The sequence below is a fragment of the Zingiber officinale genome, chromosome 7A (genome assembly GCF_018446385.1).
Source record: "Zingiber officinale cultivar Zhangliang chromosome 7A, Zo_v1.1, whole genome shotgun sequence".
In the NCBI taxonomy this organism is placed as follows: domain Eukaryota; kingdom Viridiplantae; phylum Streptophyta; class Magnoliopsida; order Zingiberales; family Zingiberaceae; genus Zingiber; species Zingiber officinale.
This window is the reverse complement of record NC_055998.1, coordinates 2,053,395-2,074,178: the sequence shown is the minus strand read 5'-3', so window position 1 is coordinate 2,074,178 and position 20,784 is coordinate 2,053,395. Positions and strand designations below refer to the sequence as shown.

Below are 20,784 nucleotides of genomic sequence, written 5' to 3'. Positions count from 1 at the left end.
GAAAATAGATAAGTGTCCTTATGAGTTGTGGAATAGAAGATAACCATTCTACAAATATTTGCTAATGTGGGGTGTCTTGCCAAAGTTTTAGTGTCTGATCCAAAAAGGATAAAGATAAGACCAAAAACTATTGATTGCATATTTATTGAATATACATATAACAGTTGTGTGTATCAGTTTTTTGTGTATGAGTCACAAATACCAGATATACACAAGACTTGATAATAGAATCGAGAAATGCCTCATTCTTCGATCATGTGTTTCCGTATAAGACCCGAGAGGATGCTAGCTCCTCAAAACGAGCATATGAAACACAAAAAGAAGAAGAAAAAAAAAATCCTACGTAACAGATTTTATCACTTTTATATTAGAAAGTGATCCCTGAAGTTACTCAGAAGCAGTAAACTCTTTTGATGGACCTTATTGAAAAGAGACAATTGCATCTGAGATAGGCTCTATCTTGTAAATCACACTTGGGAACTTATGAATCTTCCTTCAGGAAGTAAACCACTAGGCTACAAGTGGATCATCAAGAAGAAAATGAAGTCAGATGATACGATTGATAAGTACAAGGCTAGCCTGGTAATTAAAGGGTATCGACAATGAGAAGACCTTGATTACTTTGATAGATATTCTTCGATATTGAGAATAACTTCCATTAGAGTGTTGTTGACTATTGTCGCTCTATAGAATCTTAAAATACATCAGATCGATGTAAAGATAGCGCTTTTAAATGGGGATTTAGAAGAATAAATCTATATGGAACAACCTGAAGGGTTTTTTATACCAGGACAGAAAAATAAGATTTGTAAATTGGTGAAGTCCTTATATGGCTTGAAACAAGCACCAAAGTAGTGACATGAGAAATTTAACAATGTCATGAAGGAATGTGAATTCAAAATCAATAAATATGATAAATGTGTCTACATGAAAGCCACAGAGAATGACTATGTCATCTTATGCCTATATGTAGACAACATACTTATTATTGGAAGTAATAATAAGATAATCAAATTCACTAAGGATATGTTGAACTCAAGATTTGCCATGAAATACATGGGCATAACTGATGTGTGTTAGAATTTGAGGGATGTCCTAAGACAATCGCCTTATGATTTTACTATTTATTTGATAAATATAGACTCACTATTTGAGTGTATATTATATGTTTGATTGTCTTAAACTTATTTATTGAATGTCCATAATATAATTCATAGCATGAGAGAATTTGTGATTGGATCACAACTTGTGATTATCTTTACATGTGTAATTATGAATGTATTGGAATTTCCCTAGTCGTCGAATTGATGCATTCAGACATCATCAATTATGTAAGACTAGCACGGGTTATACTCCTTGGTTTGGTCAAGTAGCTATTTTCTCACTAGATGGAGACATTGGGATATCGAGAGTTAAACATGGATTCTAGTTACCGTATTTAGTTTATTGGAGCGACCAGCTATAAGACTTCATATGGTTCTCTACATATATAGATATGTCTGTGAAAGTTCTTACTGCAACACGAGTATAAGTTTCCTTCGACTTGATCTATACAAGTCATCTTGGTCATGGAGACTTATACTTTGACATCTTAAGCAAGCATCTCATCGATGTGTGGACCTGGGATGATTGGGTATAAGTCGAAGTGCTTGAAGGTGTTTGGATAGCCCAAAGAGGATTCATCGGTCCTTGCGAGGAGACGTATACCTTATGACTACTCGTTAGGATTATTACTCAAAGTCTTTGGCCAAAACATCACATGTTAATAGTATAAGACTCTTAGACACATGTACGAGTAATTTGAATCTGTAGAACGAGAAAGTATTACTTGGACTAGGTGTGACGTAGTCAGCTTAGTGGGGACTGACACATAGACTATGCCCTGAATCAAGTGGGTATAAGACAAGTGAAAGGAAAGAGGCACGACTCACTATAGCTGTTGAAGGGTTCAGAAGTAATTCTGAAATCAACTATGATTTTCTAGCTAATTGGGGATCATGATGTACTATTAGGTGTCACTCATGATCATTCCATAATTAACTTTATGGGCGGCCAAGATAAATCGAAAACCTATTGGGTTACACACACTAATGAGTCTCTAAAAGACATAAAACAAGTTAAAGAATAGGATTCTTAAATCAAGAGATAAATGTTTTGGTTGGACCATTCATAAGATAAATATGGAAATATTTGTCGTAGTGGAAGCATGGATGTGTCACATCTCTTATGGAAGATTTGGACCATATTTGATTTAATCATGAATTAGTCATGAACCAACTTGGTTTAGTTGTGAACTTTCCAAGGGGTTAATTGGCTAATTTTTTGGTTAAGAGATAATGGATTAGATTTGAGCTTTCTAATCAAACTCATTAATGAGGGCTATATAAAGATATGGTTAGGAGAGAAAATAACACAGAGATCATTAATTGGTTTGTAAGGGTTTTAGAAACCCTTAACCCAATTTCTCCTCTCCCTCTCCCCTCTCTTTGCCGCCACCCACAACACGGAGAAATCCTTCTCCTTGTTGCCATGACCATCTCAAGGAGGAAATCTCTTCCTTGTGTGCTTCTTCTTCTTCTTCTTGATCTCTCTTCTTTGCTCGTGGCTAGTAACTTTCAAAGAAGAGACTTGTACTCATGGAATTGTCTTAAGGAGCTCGGCGTGGATACAAATAGAGATGAGATTTGATAACGTCGCTACGGTTGATGCCCCTCTTGTTACAGATCATCCGTAAGGTATACCTAACATAGATTTACTTTTTGTAAAAATTTAATTATGAGATCGTGTTTGGCATGTTCTATCCTTGTATGCGTGTGATGTGTGTGATGTAATAATTTAGGAATTATTATTATTTTATTTTCAACTATGCATGTTTATGAAATATGTTTTAGCACACACTGCATCGGGCATATCCCTTTAATGTGATTCTAGGACTTGTTCTTAGTCAGTACCACTATGCAGACAAGATTTTTAAGAAATTTACCAAGGGTGATACTGCATTGGCACGAATGCCAATAGATACGAGTCAACATCTATCCAAGAATCGAGAAGAAAATATCTCTTAGATAGAGTATTCTCGAGTGTTAGAAGTCTGATGTACCTGATGAATTGTACACGACCAGACTTATCCTATGCAGTTAGTAAACTGAGTAGATACACAATTGATCCTGGTGTTGAGTACTGGTATGGGATAATAAGAGTCCTGAGGTACTTGAGGTATACTCATGAATATGGATTGCATTATATGAGATATTTTACTATGAACGAAGGATACATTGGCGCAGCTAGGGACGCAAGGGGGGTGAATTGCCTATAAAATAAAATTAACCCTTTCTCTATCTTTCAACTTAGATTAGTAGCATAATTAAAATAAATAATAATAAATTAACTGAACAATTATTAAAATAAAAAAGGTGGAAGATTTACTTGGTTGCAATGTAGGTGGTTGTTAATCCAAGACTTTGAAAGTACTCCACTAGAATTCTCCTTCATTGCAGGCAGAGAAGCCTCTTACAGAAGTTGACAACTCAAAAGAATGACTCAAAAGAGTACAATACTTGTTGTTCAAGTTGTTGATTATTTCCTAACTCCAGGGGTCTTTATATAACCTCTGGAAGAACCTATCCATTGCTCGGAGGCACCTCTAAGGAGGTCCAAGGCGCATCCAGAAAGGATAAGGTTTTATCCTCATCAACGGTAAGATAACTACATTGTTTGCTCAGTCTAGGGCACCTCTAAGGGGTTGTAGGCGCCTTCCACCAGAAAGGCGCGAGGGTGCCTCCAACAGCAATGGAGGCACCTTTACTCAAAGACATAGGGGCGTCTCCAACAACCCTATAGGTGCCTCCAATAGTGCGGATTACACTTTTAACTGTTAACACTTGGGTGACTTCATTAAACCGAAATTGGGCTCATCCGAACCCATTTTTCGACCTTCTCCTTGAGCAGCTTTCTTCCCTGGCTTCTCATCCCTTGGACCATCGAGTGTGTCCTTGTCTGCCGGTGTACTCTTCTGCAACACCTCATCCCTCGGATGCACCAAGCCTGCTGACTCCTTTCCGTGCCATCCTTCTAGCTAGCTGCTTCTTCCGCTCGACTTCTTGTGTTTCTTATCTCCTGCACACTTAGACACAAGGATCAAATACATAGAACCTAACTTAACCTAGTTGATCATATCAAAACTAACCCAAGGTTCTAATAAGATATAACAAATACGAGTTGAATATTTGACATAAAAGACTCTAAGTTTACTAGTGGATATGTATTCACTTTGAGAGGTGCATTTATTTCATGAAAATCTTCTAAGCAAACCATAATAACCAGATCCACGATGAAATTTGAGTTTATAGCTCTTGACAAATATGGTGAAGAGACTGAAGGACTACGACAATTCTTAGAAGATATTATAAGATGGCCAAAATCAGTGTCGATAATCTGCATACATTGTGATAGTTAATCAACAATTGGTCGGGCACATAACCATCTGTATAATGATAAGTCTAGACATATACGTCATAGATATAATACTATTAGACAACTACTCTCAACGGGAGTTATCACTGTTGACCATGTGAAGTTAAAGAACAATCTAGTAGATTTGCTAACCAAAGGGTTAAATAGAGAGTTATTGTAAGTTTATCGTGAGGGATGAATTTTGATGCCGATGAGAAATGTTGGTGCAAAGGAAACCCAACCTATGTAGACTGAAGATCCCAATAATTAGGTTCAAAGGGATAACCTAATTGCACTAACAAAGTTACTCACTATGGGGGAATAACCCAATGAATTAGTGAAGGATGAAGGTTAAGCACATAACTTTTAATGATCCAATAGAATAATATGTAATACTCTTAAGATACCACCTATGTGAGAAAATAAGTGGGGTCGCTTCTAAGAAAAGTAGAGGCACAATTCTTAGAGCTTCTCACAAAACCAGGTGTGTCCATGACCATGAATGGACACACTCATAAGAACTGAGATATATCAGGGAGAGTTCTGAGCGAGATATGTCAATGCTTACACCGACGGTAGAACAGTTTAAGGACATCATATCTACTGTTAGCTAGTAAACAAATATATCTTCATAAAGGAAGGTTCAAAGGATAAAACCTACCTATCTTATACTGACTCAACTGCTGAATGCTATCACATACCCTATTCCATTCATGTGAGGGATTGTTGGACAAATATGAATGGAAAGTTGTGGAATGGATGAAGGAAGCTTCATTGTGTGTGGGACTTTAGTCTCACATTGAAAGTTTCAAGGCTTCATGGTTAGTTTATATTGTTTTACAAGAATGTACGTTGTGAATAAATGCATGAGAAGAGACTCTCTCTCACATATGGGGGCGTATGGGGGGGGTGTAAATCTAGGGCCCAGATTTGTCCTGAACCAAGTTGGTTCGTGTGCGAGCTCGACCTCTGTGCATCCAAACAAATTAATTGATATTTTGCCACCTAAATTATTCTTTTGCACAAATATAATGCATTAACGCTTAATGTGATTAATAAGAAACACACATTAATATAATGCATGTGGTGTTTTTTTAGCAAATAAAAAAAATGTTATAAGACACCCTATAAAAGGCCTTGAGCATGAGAGGAAAAAATATAAGGGAAAAAGGAGAATACTCTTAAGATACCACCTATGTGAGAAAATAAGTGGGGTCGCTTCTAAGAAAATTAGAGGCACAATTCTTAGAGCTTCTCACAAAACCAGGTGTGTCCATGGCCAAGAATGGACACACTCATAAGAACTGAGATATATCAGGGAGAGTCCTGGGTGAGATATGTCAATGCTTACAATGACGGTAGAACAGTTTAAGGACATCATATCTACTATTAGCTAGTAAGTAAATATATCTTCATAAGGGAAGGTTCAAAGGATAAAACCTACCTATCTTATACTGACTCAACTGCTGAATGCTATCACATACCCTATTCCATTCATGTGAGGGATTGTTGGACAAATATGAATGGAAAGTGGTGGAATAGATGAAGGAGGCTTCATTGTGTGTGGGACTTTAGTCTCACATTGGAAGTTTCAAGGTTTGATGGTTGGTTTATATTGTTTTACAAGAATGTACGTTGTGAATAAATGCATGAGAAGAGACTCTCTCTCACATATGGGTGTGTATGGGGGGGTGTAAATCTAGGGCCCAGATTTGTCCTGAACCAAGTTGGTTCGTGTGCGAGCTTGACTTCTGTGCACCCAAACAAATTAATTGATATTTTGCCACCTAAATTATTCTTTTGCACAAATATAATGCATTAACGCTTAATGTGATTAATAAGAAACACACATTAATATAATGCATGTGGTGTTTTTTTAGCAAATAAAAAAAATGTCATAAGGCACCCTATAAAAGGCCTTAAGCATGAGAGGAAAAAACATAAGGGAAAAAGGAGAATACTCTTAAGATACCACCAATGTGAGAAAATAAGTGGAGTCGCTTCTAAGAAAATTAGAGGAACAATTCTTAGAGCTTCTCACAAAACCAGGTGTGTAACGACCCGCCTTCTACTGGCTAAGCTGTAAGGCCGATCGTCACATTATGCTGTGTTAACTACTCCCTGACCATCACTAAATCTAGATGCGGAAGCTGTACTAATTAAAATTTTGCTAAACTATTATCTTTTCACCATTCTACAGGAGCTAAGGGGTGTAATCTAGGCTATTCATGTCATTATTACCTCCCCTCATGGTCAAGGAACTTAACTAAGGGCTTCGAGCTAATATCAGGCCTCCCAATCGATCCATCAATCGATTGGAATGGTCGAATCGATACAGAGATCGATTCAGCAGGCTACTGTATCCGGGACGTGGGTTGGATCGATCCAGTGATCGATCCAGCACGCTACTGTGCTCGGGGCAATATTCTGGATCGATCGACTGATCGATCCAGACTGGCCAATCGATCCAGTGATCGATCCCAGAGCCTTCTGTTCGCGGCAGAACTTGCTGGATCGATCGGCTGATCGATCCAGAGGCCTACTGTTCACGAGACCAGTTGCCCAGTCGATCCTTCGATTGATTGGAAACTCTCGAATCGATCAGCTGATCGATTCGAGTTTCTGATTTCGTGCCAAGGGTCTGATTTCAGCACTTGTTCATGCCAAAGTTACTTATAACCATTCTAAACTAAATGCAAAACATTCCAACATCACAAAATAGTGTTCTAACATGATAGAATGCATGATTAACTAGTTCATAACATTTAACTTACTAAAGTGCAAAATAACCAAAATGCTAAAGGGTTCTAATGCTTAAACAAGTTTACTGAATTTCCCTACGATCTTTTATTCCAAGTTCCATCCACACACATCTTCGTCGCATTACCCTCCAGCCTCCGCTAGTCCATCTTTCCTTTACCTTTATCTGCAGTATAAGGAAGAAGTATCTGTAAGCTTTCGCTTAGTAAGAAACCATCTACCTCACAAAAACATGCATTCGATGTAATATGCTTTTAAAACATGCTATTTGAAATATGTACTGATTAGACTAAAACATGGCATGCTATCATACATAGGAATCAAAGCTAGTCATAGCATACTATCATCTAAACATGTGTAACAAAAGCTGGGCATAGAGCTATTATACATAATCATAGGAGAAAGCTGAATTGAAGCATGAACTGAGCTAAACTAAACCAAGCTAGTACTGAAGTTAAACTGTATACACAACTGATTGCGAGTTTTGAAAACTAGTTATCATAATAGGTGAAAATACATAATCATGCTGTTAATGGGCCCGGCAACTGTACGTGCTGTGCGCGCATCCCTAACTAGACCCGAGTTTGCAAGTCCCGAATTTAGTAGGGGTACTAGGTTATCTGAACCTAGGGACGACTGTGGGAGCCCAACCCAAAGGATATCTAATCCAGTACAGTGCCACTGAAAAGTAAAATACTAAACATAAGCTAATAAATCCTTGTCTTGCTTTTACTAGGTTGTCTAAACCCAGAACTAGGTTATCTAAACCTAGAGGCGACTGTGGGAGCCCACCCATTGGACATCTAGTCCTGTAAAAGTTGAAGCAAGACTAAATAGGCTGTGTAAATGCTTCTAGTGCATTTATCCAAGCTAATAAAATGCTCAGTTTGCATTTTGACTGTACTAAACATTCTATCGAGCACTTGGTGTGCGATAGTGCACACCCTACGTGCCAAGTTTGCATACGACTAAACTAATGCATAAAAACCACACGATTAGCTACTTATATTGCAGGTGAGGGGTTTCTTACCTCGTGCGCTAGTTTTCTTACGAATCTAGTCGCTAGTTTTTCGGTGGGGACGATCTTCTCGACGATCCTCTCGCGTCTACGTGTTCTTCTCGCGGAGGGAAACGTCCTCGTGTCGGAGTCGTCGCCGGAAGGTGCTCCTAGAGCCCTTAGGGCTTGGTGCGCCGAGAGAGGAAGAGGAGGGAGAGGAGTCGGCGGAAACTAGGGTGAGGAAAGAAAAGTCACGTTCAAAAGAAAATAACTCTTCACTTAATTCCTCCCTATTTATATTAAGTGGTAATCTCGGCCCAACTTGAGTATAAATTTAATTGTTTCCCTTTCTTTTCAGCACGGCCTTGCTGGGTTCACTTGGTTACCATGGTTTACCATAAGTCATAAGACCCAATAAATCTCGGGTTCAATTCCCGCGTAGGCTATTTTACGGTCCTATTTATTTTTGCTACTTCCACTACTCTAAAAATTCCATAAAATATTCTAAAATTCCAGAAAAATCGTAGAATATTTCTAAAATAGTTTTGAGAATTTTCGAGCGTTACAAGTGTGTCCATGGCCAAGAATGGACACACTCATAAGAACTGAGATATATCAGGGAGAGTCCTTGGTGAGATATGTCAATGCTTACAATGACGGTAAAACAGTTTAAGGACATCATATCTACTGTTAGCTAGTAAGCAAACATATCTTCATAAGGGAATGTTCAAAGGATAAAACCTACTTATCTTATACTGACTCAACTGTTAAATGCTATCACATACCCTATTCCATTCATGTGAAGGATTGTTGGACAAATATGAATGGAAAGTGGTGGAATAGATGAAGGAGGCTTTTTTGTGTGTGGGACTTTAGTCTCACATTGAAAATTTCAAGGTTTGATGGTTTGTTTATATTATTTTACAAGAATGTACGTTGTGAATAAATGCATGAGAAGAGACTCTCTCTCACATATGAGTGCGTAGGGGGGGTGTATATCTAGGGCCCAGATTTGTCCTGAACCAAGCTGGTTCGTGTGCGAGCACGACCTCTGTGCACCCAAACAAATTAATTGATATTTTGCCACCTAAATTATTCTTTTGCACAAATATAATGCATTAACGCTTAATGTGATTAATAAGAAACACACATTAATATAATGCATGTGGTGTTTTTTAGCAAATAAAAAAAAACGTCATAAGGCACCCTATAAAAGGCCTTGAGCATGAGAGGAAAAAACATAAGGGAAAAAAGGAGAATTCCCCCCCACCCCCCCTCTCTTTCTCTCTTCCTCTTTGTTGTGTATCTCTTGATCAGAACAATACTGGTGATAACATTTGGGTATTTATTCAATTCACCGTGACCACTAGTGCTTGATGGAGATATATGGTTCACCATTATATCCTGAGAAACAGACGACCCAAAGTCAACCTCACAGTACCACCGGAGGTGGGTGAATATGTTTTAAGGAGACTGTGTTGAACGCGGATCTCGACCTCTCAATTTTTAAACCCTCGAAAACCCATTCAGACTTAGCAATCGGGTGACTTCTCTCCTAACTCTGCACTCTGACTTTGGTGAACTCGGCAGTCATCACTCAACACTTAGCATAAATTAACTCCGCTAGTAGCCTGAGATTTTCTGCTCAGATCATCTCGACAGATAAGTTGAATTTGATTTGGTGTAATTTTAATTCAGCTAATTCTCTAAAATCTCCAGCAGATTGTCCAACATAAATAAACATCAGCAACAATACTGCCCATAATAACATGAGCAACATATAACAATGTATAACAAATAAGCACAAACATGTCATATGTATATGCAATAAACATATCACATTCATACTCAACATGTCACAAGCATATACAAACATACATATTATATACATATGCAATGGTTACTGTCTGTATATAACTCTAGCTCGCCCATGATCAACACAGAAGAGGTAAATCATGATGATGGCGGAGATAATTGGATTTACGCCTCTACCAGTCTCGATATTCAACCCCTCGACCTTAAATGATAAATCTCTATTCACTTTAAATCTCTATTCACTTACCACCTCACTTATCCTCATGGGAGCAATAATTTAGTTATAGTGCTAGTAGCTTTAATTGTTAGTGTTTGGTACATGTTTGATTAAATTCCTCTTACCTTGATTTGGTTAATGCAATTTAGTTTATTACTTCTTGCATTGCTTTCAATTTCTGCCATGTTTCTTTTTATTTCTACAATGCTTTAATTGATCATTTGAATGTTAGTGGTGATTATTTTTCATTTGAATTGCAAGTATATTAGATTAGAAATCCAAATCTCATTTTCAAATAAATTGATCCTAAAACTATTGTTTATCAGTTATACTATTTATGACCAAGTCTATACTATATTAGTGTAGAATGGTTTGATAATTTGTTTGATATCATATCTCGACAATACGACTTGATCATCATGTCGTGTTGATTCAAAGGAGAAAATTGAAAGATGAGATTAGGAATTTGTACAAATCTATTTGATCATATATACAATTAATCACAACTTTCGTTACAATCTTATTTAAACAATTTTTTATACCCTATTTATAGATTGATAACAGGGCCTGTCTAAACTTTAATATGATTCGATGTAAACCCTAATCATTTTTTTTTTCTAAAACAACAAGTAAGTTTTTATTTTATCTAATAAAAAAATTATAATTGACCTTTACTCAAATTAATTCTAATAGAATTCTAATTAACTCTAAAAATAAGGAGAGAGACACCCCGATATCATCGATGAAGAAGTATATTGCGGATAAAAAGGATCATGATGTTGCAGGCTGATGGTTCTATTGTGGCCCCTAGCTGTGTGTGTATCATGATTCTCAAATTTCAATCGAAAAAACATAAAAAAGACGTCCCCTTTTATTGAAATTGTCAAGGACACCCTTTTTATTAAATAATCAAAATGTTCCATTAACCCTCTTGCCGCATGTCTATTATAATGTTCCATTAGTGCTGAGACAAGTGAATCATCTTTTATCATAATTATAATGTTTCATTAGTCTCCTCGAGATGGTACGATAGTTAAAACATAGGATATAATTTATATGAGATTTTGGAGTCAAAATTCGGCATGTCTAAGCATGTCTTCTTCCATGCCTTATCACCTATACTAATGGCTAGTAGATATCCGTGATTTACCTCTTTCGTGTTGGCCTAAGGACAGATTAGCGAGGGCTAGGGGGGAGCGAATCACCTTTTGCCACATTATAATGTTTCATTAATCCTCTACTATGGCAAATTTTTAGAAATTTTTCATCCAAATGAAAGGCGCAACCAAAGGAAACTAGACTTCTTAACCGTCTGCTGCAAGTGTTTAATGAGGCTAACTAGATTTTATTATTATTATTATTATTATTATTATAACTTTAAGTTTCCATATGAGGTCCTGGGTTAAAACTTAATGTGTCTGAGCATGTCATTCCCCATGTCTTGCCCACTTGCACTAATAGCTAGTAGTCACCTGTGATTTACCTCTTCCGTGTTGGCTCAGGGACGGATTGACGGAGACATTAATGGCAAGTGAATCGCCTTTTGTCAAATTATAACTTTAAATTTATCCCCTCGGGACGGTGTGATAGTTGAGATATAAGATGCTGTCATATTAGGTCATGTGATCGAAACTCGATGCGTCCGAGCATATCTTCCCTCATGCCTTGGCCATTGTGCTAATGGTTAGTAACCACATGTGATTTATTTTTTCCGTGTAAACTTAAAAACAGATTGAAGGAGGTACTGGACAAATGAATTATCTTTTACCATATTATATATTTAAATTTTATATAAATTTTTCTTTCAACTGAGATGAGATGAGATGAGATGAGATGTACAACTAAAGAATACTACTATATCATCTATCATGAGTAATTTTTAATTTATCATGTAATCCATTGAAAAATTCAATCAAATCATACTGATTAACCGAGTTTATCATGGGAAAAAATCCGTATAATTCACTGCACACTTGTATTTAGGGCTGTAAACAAGCCGAGCCGAGCCGAGCTTTGGGGTGTTCAAGCTTGTTTGATAAGATAACCGAGCCAAGCCGAGCCGAGCTTAAAATGAACCAAGCTTTTGAAATGAGTGTTCAAGCTTGGCTTGGTTTATTTTTTATGAGCTTGAGCTTGTTTGAAGCTTGGCTTGAGCTTGGTTCGTTTAGATGTTATCAAGCTCTCAATTCGAGCTTGGCTTGAGCTTGGTTCGAGCTTGGCTTGAGCTTGGTTTGAGCTTGGTTCGTTTATATGTTATCAAGCTCTCAATTCAAGCTTGTTTGATTATTTGAAACTTTTAATTGTTTGATTGGTTATTAAGATTGATAATTTAAATTTATTTATTTTATTTTATTATTTATTTAGCATATTGAAAAGAATTTTATTAATAATATTGTTCGTGAACATTGTTCACGAACGTTGTTCACGAACATTGTTCACGAACGTTGTTCACGAACGTTAACGAGCTGAACACATATGTGTTCAAGCTTGTTTGTTTAGCTTAACGAGCTGTTCAAGCTTGTTTGTTTAATTAATCTAATGTATATTGAACGAACATAAACAAGGTCTTACCAAGCCGAACACCAAGCTTGTTCACGAACGCTTGGTTCATTTACAGCCCTACTTGTATTCCACTTAAGCGCTAAGTTTATGAACGGTAGTTCCACTCTTCCAAATTAAAATTGGCTTTGTTATATAGAAAAAAATTTAATGATGATAAAATAATAGTCATGGTAATTATTATTATATAGGAGATAAATAAATAAAATAAAATAAAGTAAAATGAAATAAAATAATATAAATATAAATTATTCGGTTCGGAATTATTTTAAAAAATAAAAATAATTTCGGTATAAGTGTTTGACCGAGTCTGTTTTAAATTCCAATATTTATACCTAGGAATTGATGTCATAAGGTTTTAATTAAAATCCGTATAGTTTTAAATAACGCGCTGCGCCGTTCGTGATCTCGCGATCGTGCGCCCTTGCCACCACCCGCCGCCTTGCTCGCTCACTCGACGCCCACGCCATCCGCGCGAAGGAACCACTCTGCCCCCGCGGGCGAGCCACCACCACTGTCAGCCTCCGTCAACCGCCACCGCTTCCTGCACACACTCCGACATCCGGCCGTGGCCAATCTCCAGCAACGCGCGCTGTCCGCAGTCAACCTGCATCGGTGAGGATGACTTAATTGATAACTGTAATTTGGTTAATTAATTAGATTAATTGAATTAGGGTTAATTAACTATTTGATTAATCTAATTGATGGATAATTAGTCATTTGATTAATTTTAATTGTCTTTAATTAATTATTGATTAGGGCATGAATTCTCTCTACCACTCCCCTGCTCCTGTCACCGCAAGCGTCACTAATGCCACCGCCTTATCCGCTCGATGTTTCATCTATTGTCACCGTCGGAGGCTCAAGCATGCAGTCCAAGTAATATATATAAGTCACTCAATTCGTTCGTCTTTTTGGCCTAAATGTCACTTTTTTAATTTTTATTTGTTTCTGGCAACAGGATCACATATTGCCTTCTTTTGTTGCCCGTCCGCTTTCTCCCGTGATGTCCGGCGTAGTCAGGGTCAGGGCGCAAATGGAGACGGAGGTCTCTTCTTCTTTGTCGTGTGGTAATGTTCACTTTCTATTTTATTTGTTTTTTTTTTTAGCAAAATAGCGTGAAGTTTTAAACTGGAGATCTTAGCTCCTATACATATTGTCGATAGACAGTTACTTAAATCTGATTCTACTATTACTTAAGTTCGGTTCTACTTCTGATGATATGCCAATGCATTGGATTAGATATATTAGTGACTCAATTGCTTCGTGCTATGAGCTAGTGTTTCTTAATTTTCTAGGAGGACAAAAGCGAGCATTGATATCATTGTCAAATAAGCGAGATTTAGCTTTTCTTGGTCGTGGACTCCAAGGTTTAGGGTGAGTTAAACATTTTTTAAAAAATAATATTTGTCTTGCATGCCAGAATTTAATTGTTCTTTATCTGTTCTTCAGTTCAACAAAGTATCTCAGAAGATACAAGTTGGATTCAAGCCATTTTTGCCAATTAGACATTCATTAGTCAATTTCTTTCTGAAAAATTTACCACCAAACTATCCTAGATTTCTAATCAGTTGAAAGCTAGGAGCATGACAGAATAACCATCAACATTTTTGTATATTTTGTATTGGCCTAGTTTTGAGAAAAACTTATCTTGTAATGTAGGTATGCTATTGTCTCAACTGGTGGAACATCATCTGCTTTAGAAGAAGCTGGTATCTCTGTGACTAAAGTTGAAGAGATCACCCATTTCCCAGAGATGGTATATATATATATTTTTATCGTCCTTGTGCTTCTTCCTAAACTCGATTGAAACTCTACAGGCTTGCACCTTTTTGGTATCATGTGTAACTTGATTTTGTGGTTTGTTTTGCTACTATTTCTTTTTTGAAGGTGTTTGCAAACCTAATTACAGTTGTTTGACGCCAATGAGTTTACCTTCATTATTGTTCCTTACCTACATTACAGGTGTTTGCTACTATTGTTCCTTACCTACATTACAGTTGTTAATTAGTTATGAGTGTTTAGAGGGTGGAGAAGTGAATAACTACAAGAAAAACACATTTTAGAGACTGATTTTCAGTCTCTAAATGCACTAGCGATTGTTTTAGAGACGGAATATTTGAAAAGCTTTAAAATTTGTAAAATGAAACTCTTGACATTGGCACAACTTCAAAATTACACTTTTATATTAGAGATTCTTTTGTCTTGACTCATTATATGAGGTAACATGGATAATTGTGAGCTTTCTTGCATTATAAGATCTACTAGAGTGAGTAACTTTATTATTATTATTATTATTATTATTATTATATGTTGTGTTATAATCATCTGAAGGGGAGCCTTGATGCAACGGTAAAATTATTGTCGTGTGACAATATCACAGGTTTTAATCACAGAAACAACTTATTAAGAAAAGTAAGTTAATGGCTGAAGCTTCATGCGTCGAGTTGCTTTTGTTTTGTGTTATAATCATCTCTTTAGAAGAGTTTCTTTGAATTTTGGTCTTATCTTGAAGTATGCTCGATATTCTTTGGTTACTTTTCTTCGTATAACTCTATAATGTCTCACTTAAACAATTTGATTTCTATTACAGCTGGATGGTTGTGCGACAACTTTACAACTGAAAATACATGGTGGTATTCTTGCTTGTAGAGATCATAGTGACCATATGGATTCTTTAAGCAGGCATGGCATTGGTATGCTATCTAGCTATCTTCACAATTGTTTTGTTCAAGAATCTATTTGTATATGCTCTTTTAGATCATTATTTTATTCGAGATTTTTTAGCGGTTGAAAGTAATAATACTCGGGATAAAAAATTATTAAATTTGTGATGTAAGTCTTCCTTGATATTTCCTCAGGTACATTTGATATATTGGTGGTGAACTTGTACAATTTTGAGGATGGAATTGAGAATATTAACAGTGATGGCCATACCTTGATTTGTGATGCAGTTAAGGTTTTAGCATCAACAGACTATTTGAAATTGCTTAATTGCTTATTTTTTTACAGTCACAAGGATGATGTCTTTATTTTTGTAGAATCACACAAATGCCTTGGTTGTCGTTGACCATGATGACTATCCTGCTGTCTTAGACTTTCTGAAAGGAAAACAAGATGACCAAAACTTTCGTGATAAATTGGCATTGAAGGCTTTTCGACATGTTGCATCTTATGAATCAGCAATATTAGAGTGGCGGTGGAAGCAAACAGAGAATGGTAAGCATTGTTCATCATTTAAGTGTTATAAACTTTAGAGAAAATTTCATTTTTCCCTTTTAGTTTGTTCTTTTTCTGAAATGACTCCTTTAGTCTCGGAATTGTTATTTTGCTCCTATAGTTTTGAACTGCTGTCCAAATAGCTCGCTCGATTAAATCCTTTATGTTTGTAATTTTTGTATTATCTCTAGGGCGCGATCTGTTTTATAAATCATTTTGCGCCCTATAAATTCAAGTTTCTTTTAACATTTTTGGAGCCACAGACTCATGTTACAATTTGTATTGAAGCTAGATACCTAAAACAAAATCTATGGCCTCTCATAATTTAATTCTGTCATAAGATGATTTGCAATTTATCTTGCAGTAAAATTGTGCAAATATAGTTCCAAGTTTTAGGGTGTAAGCCGCATTGAAAATAGTCTATGCCACTTTTAGATTTACAAACCAATGTTAGGACTTTTATGAGACACAATTAAGTTGATATACATCTTGGAGATAATGGGTGGAGTATTTTGATAACAAATAAAAAATATGCGGGGTTAAATTGTGATATGAAAACTTTAGAGTGGGGCTAGGGCAAAACACAATTCTCCAAATTTACAGATATCTTTATGATATTATTAATTTTAACCCTGATTTTGGCTTCTTTTGCAATTTTCTTTCAGGATATAAGTTTCCTCCCAGTCTCATGATGCCCCTTTCACTAAAATCCTCCCTTAGATGCGGCGAAAATCCTCATCAGAAAGCTGCGTTGTACATTGATAAGAGTATATCTCTAGCCAATGCAGGTGGCATTGCCAATGCTATACAACATCATGGGAAGGTCAGAGGAACTTATTGGATGTGGCAATTTAACTTTTTATTTATATCCTATTGCATAGAATATGGTTAAACCCATTTATTTGATTTACTATTATGGTCTTTATCAATATTTGTTTTCTTTATTTTTAACTTAGTTTTACCAATTAATAAAACCCTTGGTATTGCGGCTCAACAGATAGTTGCTTAAGTGGTTTCGACAGTGTTATTGTTAAATATTTTGAGTATGTGGATGCCTTGCCTAAACATGATAGGTGCGCGAGGGTGAGTAATCATAGTTGCATTGTTATTTATTTTTCAATTTTGTCACAATCCATTTGGTATATATACACTTGTAAAGGGATGTTGCAGACTGATTGTCCAAAATAGTTGAATTTTATATGGCATGTTTCATTTTTTTTTATTTACTTGCAAAAAAAAAAATCCTAGTACTTAAAAAGTCTTATCTTTTTCATAAAATTGTTGCTTTGGGTGATACTATTGTTGTGAAGTTACAACTCCAAGAACATTGTGACATAGATTATTTTTTAGATATATATTTTATAGCTAATAGCAAGATGCCCTAATTTTTAGTTTCTTACACATGTAAGTTCATAATTTATGTTCATCTTATCACCCACCCTTTAATTTTCAGGCCATATTTTTCTTATTATTTTGTTTGCCTTGTGGATGCTTTAGTTATCATCTTTTTTTCATCTCCATTGGTTCAGGAAATGTCATACAACAATTACTTGGATGCAGAGGCTGCTTGGAATTGTGTTTCAGAATTCAAGAACCCTACTTGTGTGACTGTCAAGCACACAAATCCTTGTGGGGTAGCATCCCGGCAAGATATTCTCGAAGCATACAGATTGGCTGTAAAGGCTGATCCTGTCAGTGCTTATGGCAGCATTGTTGCTTTCAACACAACGATGAATGAGGTAAGAAAAATAGACATGCAGATTACGACTGCTTTAGATTTTAGTTATCTGCAACACAACTGAATCATATAATCTTCTATTTTTCCTTTCAATTCATCTTTTGAAATCACATTTCTAGGACCTCGCGAAGGAGCTCAGGGAATACATGAATCCAATAAACACTGCTAAGTCAATGTTTTATGAGATTGTAGTTGCACCTGGATACACTGAAAAAGGACTTGAAATCCTTAAAGGGAAGTCTAAGGATTTGAGGATTCTTGAGGTGAAGAAAAGTGAAAAAGGGGTTGTCTCATTTAGACGGATTAGTGGTGGCTGGTTAGTCCAGGAGTCTGATGACTTAACACCAGATGATATCAAATTCTCAGTGATGTCTGAAAGAGTTCCGGAGGAGACTGAGCTTCATGATGCCGAGTTTGCTTGGCTTTGTGTCAAACATGTAAAGAGTAATGCCATTGTAATAGCTAAGGTAGTTTTCTTCTCCACTCCAATAGTGTCTACTCTAATGGTAATTCATTGACTTGCTTGTTTGGTTGCAATTATTGAATTAGTAGCTTGATTTATTATTAATCTTAAAGTAGATCACTAGTGCACTGCCAGTAGTCGGCATGGTAATAATATTTCTTCATCTTATAATTTGTTGCCTTGGTTTATATTGATCATCCAGTAGAAGCTTTAAGTGATTTTTTTTTTGGCAGAATAATTGCATGTTGGGAATGGGTAGCGGACAGCCGAATAGGCGGGAAAGCCTGAGGATTGCCTTTAGAAAGGCTGGAGAAGCGGCAAAAGGGGCTGCATTGGCTAGTGACGCTTTCTTTCCTTTTGGTAAGAACTTAAGTTGACATAGAGGTTGCTCGATTGCTCATAGCATATGCATTTTAAGTTTGCTAGAAAGTTTACTCCAACTCTTACAAACTATTGACTTGAGATTTAATTATTTAGTTTCATTATCTAGATTGGTTTTAATTTTTTGTTAGGATGTTTATTATTAACATGAAGTTATTGCATTGGCAGCTCTGAATGATGCAGTTGAAGAGGCATGCAAGAATGGCATTGGAGTGATTGCACAACCTGGAGGGAGTAAAAGAGATGGAGAAGCCGTGGACTGTTGCAATAAATATGGAGTTTCTCTTCTCTTCACCGGTGTCCGACATTTCAGGCACTGAGGAAAGGAAGACTTTAACCGCTCGTCGAAGTTAATAAATAATGAATAATGGCGAATCAAACTTATATTCTTTCAAAACTGGGACGCTTAGCTGATTAAAAGACTTCGTTTTTCTAAGTTATCCTGTATTGATGGTATAATTCTGTATTGAGTTGTCCCTTATCATTCATATGGATCGTATTTATAATAATTTAGAAGGATTTACTGACGATATTTATCTTGATCAAATTCTTGATCCGACAGATTTATCTTTTATTACTTAATCGGTATCCTACATCCAATGATTTATTTTACTCATTGAGCAATTTAATCATTTCATATTGTATTCCCAAATGCCATCTAATTAATCATTTAGGTAGCGTTGCTCATCACGGTGATACGTAACGTCGAGTCTGGGATAACGAGTCCCACCCCACGGAATATTTCTATCGGTCATTAGGATAAATCGGAAAGTGCTCGCAGTAGGTGATCCCGAAGTCCAATATCCCTTGGTCGCGTGTCCTGTTTGGAGAAAAAATTTCTACAAAACGCCACAGCTGGAAACCAAACGTTAGATATATCTGGGTGACAACTTGAACGTCCTACCGATACATCATACCCCGGGCGTCATTCATTTAGTATAGAACATCGATGACATTGCGGTTGGTAGAACATTCATTTCGAAAACACTATAAATACAATTTCATAACAATATTATGACATAATAATCCAAATCATTCTTGTTTAAAAATGTTAATTTGTAACATTTTCAATTGCTAATTCAATTCTTAATGCGAATAGAAAGCTCCTGGTAGATTTTTAATTTTTCATATCAGATAGATATATATTAAGTTTGCATCATTAAGACAAATCTACTAGTAAATTATGAATCTTTCTTATTAGATATCAGATTTTCATCCCTATATATTTCAATAATAGTAATATATCTTCTATAGTGTATGTAGTTTTTAATTATGAGTTTAGCTTAAGTATATTAATACTCATAGTTTTCATTTTCAGTGTTTAACATTAGGATTATTTATATATTTATTTAGTTTGCTACTGCATAGACTATATTTGATTGTGTACAATTTATCAAACACATCAAATTTCCGTTACTTGTATTTGTATATATGAAAGTTCAAATTCTATTACAATGAATGAATGGTCTTAGGCTTCATTGCAATTGACTTGAATCTGAGATAATGAACAAAGGAATTACAATTTGGAGGATATCGGCTTCATAGAGTCTAAGCAGATCTTGGTCTCGACTCGACAGAGCTATGGTGTTGGGATCTCAGTAGGTCTTAGCTTGACAAAACTAGGCATTGGGATCTCGAAGGATCCTGGCTTGGTGGGTTTTGAGGTTAAGGTCTGGGGTTCCTACATCGGAGGCCTAACCCAATCCATTAAGGCATGCCTTGTTAATGTTAAAAGAGCATTTCATGGACTCTCAAAATTGTCATTAGTTAACATGCATGTAGTAATATAAAAAAATTATTACAGTAGTTCTAGTGTGGTCTAGGTTGGATATATAAACCCTTGTCATGTGATGATATATGTTTTAACATCTTATTTTGCACTTGAACTCGATGTTTTAAAACTCTTTGCATGTTTAAATTCGAGTTCTTAGCGTGTTTTATGTGCAGAAGGATATTATGAACTTTATTGTAAATCTTCTTAATTTGATAGTATACGTTTTCAAATTTAAGTGGGTGTTTGGTTAAATGATAGGAATGACTATGGGTATGAGTTTGATAGTAGGATAGAATGAGAATAGGAATGGAAATGAAACCCAAAATTATATGAGTTTGGTTGATTTTCATAAATCTAGTAATCATTCTCAAAATGTCATTCCCAAACTCACAATTTAAACACTATCTTT

General features: G+C 36.0%; 1 protein-coding gene across 2 annotated transcripts; it reads left to right on the top strand.

The window, feature by feature from the left end:
* Positions 1–13,166: 13,166 nt before the first annotated feature.
* Positions 13,167–19,089, top strand: LOC122000721 (bifunctional purine biosynthesis protein PurH-like). 2 transcript variants are annotated; one of them, XM_042555157.1, is made up of 13 exons: positions 13,167–13,415; positions 13,560–13,679; positions 13,762–13,870; positions 14,099–14,177; positions 14,463–14,559; positions 15,394–15,496; positions 15,662–15,753; positions 15,842–16,019; positions 16,685–16,842; positions 17,549–17,758; positions 17,877–18,224; positions 18,454–18,580; positions 18,770–19,089. In XM_042555157.1, exons 2-13 carry the CDS (start codon positions 13,563–13,565, stop codon positions 18,919–18,921), a joined length of 1,770 nt encoding a protein of 589 aa, XP_042411091.1. In that variant the 5' UTR covers positions 13,167–13,415; positions 13,560–13,562; the 3' UTR covers positions 18,922–19,089. The 2 variants fall into 2 exon arrangements, with proteins under 2 accessions (XP_042411091.1, XP_042411090.1); XM_042555156.1 differs by having other exon boundaries at positions 15,662–15,759.
* The last annotated feature ends 1,695 nt before the right edge of the window (positions 19,090–20,784 follow it).

Coding starts and splice junctions, on each gene's coding strand:
- LOC122000721 (XM_042555156.1), top strand. CDS start 13,563: ATGAATTCTCTCTACCACTCCCCTGCTCCTGTCACCGCAAGCGTCACT. Junction 13,680..13,761: donor GGCTCAAGCATGCAGTCCAA/GTAATATATATA, acceptor TTCTGGCAACAG/GATCACATATTGCCTTCTTT. Junction 15,760..15,841: donor TGATTTGTGATGCAGTTAAG/GTTTTAGCATCA, acceptor TTATTTTTGTAG/AATCACACAAATGCCTTGGT.